The 5,606-nt window shown below is 59.9% G+C and overlaps 1 protein-coding gene across 1 annotated transcript; it reads right to left on the bottom strand.

Annotated features, from left to right (window-relative positions):
* Window positions 1-158: 158 nt before the first annotated feature.
* Window positions 159-5,271, bottom strand: LOC130604437 (myosin-binding protein C, fast-type-like; the record flags this gene model as incomplete). Its single annotated transcript, XM_057418948.1, has 4 exons — window positions 5,071-5,271; window positions 3,708-3,900; window positions 1,993-2,132; window positions 159-318 (listed from the first exon to the last, which is right to left on the bottom strand). Coding segments are annotated over exons 1-4 (694 nt in total), but the record flags the coding sequence as incomplete, so codon positions are not given.
* Window positions 5,272-5,606: the final 335 nt, after the last annotated feature.

The raw sequence follows: 5,606 nt of genomic DNA, 5'->3' as shown, positions 1-5,606 counted from the left end.
CCCCCAAACCCCCCTCAAACCCCCCATAACCACCCTCAACCCCCCCCAAACCCCCCATAACCCCCCTCAAACCCCCCAAACCCCCCCTCAAACCCCTTTAACCCCCCCATACAACCCCCATAACCCCCCCCATAACCCCCCACACCCCCCCCCGTTACCAGCTTTGGCGATGCGGGCGCTGTTGGTGCTCAGCGCCGCGCTCTCGCTCAGCCCGCACTGGTTCTCGCTGTACACCCGGAACAGGTACTCATTGCCCATCACCAGCTCGGACACCGTGCACCGCGCCTGCCGGTTGTGCTCGTACACCGTGAACCACTCCTGAAGGTACTGGGGGGGACGGGGGGGGGGTTGGTGGGGGCTTCCTATGGGGCTTTAGGGGGCTCCTATGGGGCGCTTATGGGGGTTTGAGGGCTCCTATGGGGGTTTAGAGGGGCTTTTATGGGGGTTTAGGGGCTCCTATGGGGCTTCAGGGGGCTCCTATGGGGCGCTTATGGGGGTTTGAGGGCTCCTATGGGGGTTTAGAGGGGCTTTTATGAGGGTTAAGGGGCTCCTATGGGGCTTTAGGGGGCTCCTATGGGGCGCTTATGGGGGTTTGGGGGCTCCTATGGGGGTTTAGAGGGGGTTTTATGGGGGCTTGGGGGCTCCTATGGGGGTTTGGGGGCTCCTATGGGGGTTTGGGGGCTCCTATGGGGGTTTAGAGGGGGTTTTATGGGGGTTTGGGGGCTCCTATGGGGGTTTAGGGGGCTCCTATGGGGGTTTAGGGGGCTTTTATGGGGCTTTGGAGGCTTCGATGGGGGTTTGGGGGCCTCCTATGAAGCTTTAGGGGGCTCCTATGGGGCTCTTATGGGGCTTTGGGGGCTCCTATGGCGGTTTAGAGGGGGTTTTATGGGGGTTTGGGGGCTCCTATGGGGCTTTGGGGGGCTCCTATGGGGGTTTAGAGGGGGTTTTATGGGGGTTTGGGGGCTCCTATGGGGGTTTAGAGGGGGTTTTATGGGGGTTTGGAGGCTCCTATGGGGCTTCGGGGGGCTCCTATGGGGCGCGTATGGGGCTTTGGGGGCTCCTATGGGGGTTTAGGGGGCTCCTATGGGGGTTTAGGGGGCTCCTATGGGGGTTTAGAGGGGCTTTTATGGGGCTTTGGGGGCTCCTATGAGGCTTCAGGGGGCTCCTATGGGGCGCTTATGGGGCTTTGGGGGCTCCTATGGGGGTTTAGGGGGCTCCTATGGGGGTTTAGAGAGGGTTTTATGGGGGTTTGGGGGCTCCTATGGGGCTTCAGGGGGCTCCTATGGGGCGCTTATGGGGGTTTGGGGGCTCCTATGTGGGTTTAGAGGGGCTTTTATGGGGGTTTGGGGGCTCCTATGGGGGTTTAGGGGGCTCCTATGGGGGTTTAGGGGGCTCCTATGGGGCTTTGGGGGCTCCCATGGGGCTCTTATGGGGCTTTGGGGGCTCCTATGGCGGTTTAGGGGCTTCAGGGGGGCTCTTATGGGGGTTTGGGGGCTCCTATGGGGCTTTAGGGGGGCTCCTATGGGGGTTTGGGGGCTCCTATGGGGGTTTGGGGGCTCCTATGGGGGTTTAGAGGGGGGTTTTATGGGGGTTTTATGGGGGTTTAGGGGGCTCCTATGGGGGTTTAGGGGGCTCTTATGGGGGTTTAGGGGGCTCCTCTGGGGGTTTAGGGGGCTCCTATGGGGGTTTAGGGGCCTCCTATGGGGCTTTGGGGGCTCCTATGGGGCTCTTATGGGGCTTTAGGGGCTCCTATGGGGCTCTCATGGGGCTTTAGGGGGACTCCTATGGGGGTTTGGGGGCTCCTATGGGGGTTTAGGAGCTCTTATGGGGGTTTAGGGGGCTCTTATGGGCCTTTGGGGGCTCCTATGGGGATTTGGTGGCCACTGAGGAGTCTATGGGGGCGTTTAGGGGGCAATCCTATGGCCGAGGGGGCCACTGAAGTGGGGTTTGGGGGGCAGTTATGGGTCATGGGGGGGCACTTGGGGGTCGCACCATGGTCCTGGTGTCGGCCTTCTGCACGGTGTAACCGGTGACCTCGGCGTTGCCGTCGTCCGCGGGGGGCTCCCACTCCAGCGCCGCGTTGAAGCCCCACACCTCGGTCACGTGCACGTTGCGGGGGGGGCCCGGGAGGTCTGGTACCGGGGGGGGGCCTTCAGCACCCCAAAACCACCCCGAAACACCCCAAAATCTCCCTAAAACCACCCCGAAACACCCCAAAACCACCCCAAAACACCCAAAAACCACCCCGAAACACCCCAAAACACCCAAAAACCACCCCAAAACACCCCAAAATCTCCCTAAAACCACCCGGAAACACCCCAAAACCACCCCAAAACCTCCCTAAAACACCCAAAAACCACCCCAAAACACCCAAAAACCACCCCAAACACCCCAAAACCACCCCGAAACACCCCAAAATCTCCCTAAAACCACCCGGAAACACCCCAAAACCACCCCGAAACACCCAAAAACCACCCCGAAACACCCCAAAATCTCCCTAAAACACCCTAAAACTACCCCAACACACCCCAAAACCACCCCAAAACCTCCCTAAAACACCAAAAAACCACCCCAAAACACCCAAAACCTCCCAAAACACCCCAAACCTCCCAAAACACCCCGAAACACCCAAAAACCTCCCAAAAGCACCCCAAAACCTCCCTAAAACACCCAAAAAACACCCCAAACCCTCCCTAAAACACCCCAAAACCACCCTGAAACACCCAAAAACCACCCCAAAACACCCCAAAACCTCCCTAAAACCACCCTGAAACACCCCAAAACCACTCCGAAACACCCCAAAACCTCCCTAATACACCCCAAAACACCCCAAAACCACCCCAAAAAACTCCCCAAACCACCCCGAAACACCCAAAAACCACCCTGAAACACCCCAAAACCACCCCGAAACCACCCTGAAACACCCCAAAACCACCCCAAAACTACCCCAAAACACCCAAAAACCACCCCAAAACCTCCCTAAAACACCCCAAAACCACCCCAAACCACCCAAAAACCACCCCAAAACACCCCAAAACCACTCCGAAACACCCCAAAACCTCTCTAATACACCCCAAAACACCCCAAAACCACCCCAAAAACTCCCCAAACCACCCCAAAACTACCCCAAAACACCCAAAAACCACCCCAAAACCTCTCCATGCCCTTTCCCGCGCCCCCCCCCCCGCCGTTTCCCACGCTCCCCACGCCTTTTCCCGCCCTCCTCATGCCATTTCCCGCTCCCGCAGCGCCCCCTGCCCTTTCCCGCGCTCCCCTCGCCTTTTCCCGCGCCCCTCACACCTTTTCCCGCTCCCCCCACGCCTTTTCCCGCGCCCGCCGCCCACAGCGCCCCCTGCCCTTTCCCGCGCCCCGCATAACTTTTCCCGCCCTCCCCATGACTTTTCCCGCCCTCCCAACACCATTTTCCCGCTCCCGCAGCGCCCCCTGCCGTTTCCCGCCCTCCTAACACCATTTTCCCGCGCCCGCAGCGCCCCCTGCCATTTCCCGCCCTCCTAACACCATTTTCCCGCTCCCGCAGCGCCCCCTGCCGTTTCCCGCCCTCCCAACACCATTTTCCCGCTCCCGCAGCGCCCCCTGCCGTTTCCCGCCCTCCCAACACCATTTTCCCGCGCCCTCAGCGCCCCCTCCCGTTTCCCGCGCTCCCAACACCATTTCCCGCGCCCGCAGCGCCCCCTGCCGTTTCCCACCCACGACGCGCAGGCGCAGCTCGGCCTCGTCCTCGAGCGCCTCCACGCGCAGGCGCATCCGGTAGGCGCCGGAGTCCTCGCGCGCCGCCGCGCGGATGAAGAAGACGGCGTCGAACGGCGACGTGCGCACGTGCACCGAGCTGCCCAATGGCTGCCCCTCGCGGGACCACGTGACCTGCGGCCGCGGCTTCCCCTGCACATAGAGAGCCATGGAGACCCATAGAGACCCCATAGAGACCCATAGAGACCCATAGAGAGCCATAGAGACCCATGGAGACCCATAGAGAGCCAATAGAGACCAATAGAGACCCATAGAGAGCCATGGAGACCCATAGGGACCCCATAGAGACCCATAGAGAGCCGTAGAGAACCATAGAGACCCATGGAGAGCCATAGAGACCCATAGAGACCCATGGAGACCCACAGAGAGCCATAGAGAGCCATAGAGACCCCATAGCCATAGAGACCCACGGAGACCCCATAGAGAGCCATGGAGAGACCATAGAGACCCCATAGAGACCCATAGAGATCCATAGAGACCCCATAGAGACCCATAGGGACCCATGGAGAGACCATGGAGACCCATGGAGACCCATAGAGACCCATAGAGACCCATGGAGAGCCATAGAGAGCCCATGGAGACCCATAGAGACCTATGGAGAGACCATGGAGACCCATAGAGAGCCCATGGAGACCCATAGAGAGCCCATAGAGACCCATAGAGACCCATGGAGAGCCATAGAGAGCCCATGGAGACCCATAGAGACCCATAGAGACCCATGGAGAGCCATAGAGAGCCCATAGAGAGCCCATGGAGACTCATAGAGACCCCATAGAGACCCCATAGAGACCCCATGGAGACTCATAGAGACCCCATAGAGACCCCATGGAGACCCATAGAGACCTCGTAGAGACCCCATAGAGACCCATGGAGACCTCATAAAGAACCATAGAGACCCCGTAGAGACCTATAGAGACCCCTTACAAACCCCATAGAGACCCCATAGAGACCGAGACCCATAGAGACCTAACAGAAGCCCCATAGAAACCCCACAGAGATACATAGAAACCAGATAGAAATCCCATAGAGACCCACAGAAGCCCCATAGAGACCCCAAGGAAACCCCATAGAGACCCAAAGAAATCCCACAGGGACCACGTAGAGACCCATAGAGACCATGGGGTGACCCATAAAGCTATGGGGCTGTGTGTTCTCCCTATACCCCTATGGGGCTGTGACCTCTCCCTTATACCCCTACAGAGCAGTGCCTTTCCCCTATAGCTCTATGGGGCTGTGACCTCCCCCTCTATACCCCTATGGAGCAGTGCCCCACATGGCCGTGGGGCAGCCCCCCAAGCTCACCTGGAAGGGGATCACCAGGTTGACCTGCTCTCCCACCTTCCGCACATAGGTCTGCCGCAGGTGCCGGGGCAGCCGGATCTTGGGGCGCTCTATGGGGCAGGAGAGGGGGAGACGTGTGGGGCGGACCCACAAGTGTCCTCCCCATGCGGTCCCGCCCTTTGGCGCCAACTCGAGGCCACGACCCCCGTGAGTTCCCGCCATTTGGCGCCACCTTGTGGCCACGCCCACTGTGAATTCCCTCCCTTTGGCGCCAACTTGAGGCCACACCCCCAAGTGATTTCCCTCCCTTTGGCGCCAACTCGATGCCACGCCCCCTGTGAGTTCCCTCCCTTTGGCGCCAACTCGATGCCACGCCCCCTGTGAGTTCCCTCCCTTTGGCGCCAACTCCAGGCCACGCCCCCCGTGAGTTCCCGCCATTTGGCGCCACCTTGTGGCCACGCCCACTGTGAATTCCCTCCCTTTGGCGCCAACTCGAGGCCACACCCCCTGTGAATTCCCTCCCTTTGGCGCCAACTCGATGCCACGCCCCCTGTGAA

This window comes from Pezoporus wallicus, unplaced genomic scaffold (genome assembly GCF_028554395.1).
Source record: "Pezoporus wallicus isolate ANWC-B61680 ecotype Strahan unplaced genomic scaffold, APGP_CSIRO_Pwel_v1 contig_14314, whole genome shotgun sequence".
Lineage (NCBI taxonomy): Eukaryota > Metazoa > Chordata > Aves > Psittaciformes > Psittacidae > Pezoporus > Pezoporus wallicus.
This window is presented reverse-complemented; position numbering and strand designations above follow the sequence as displayed.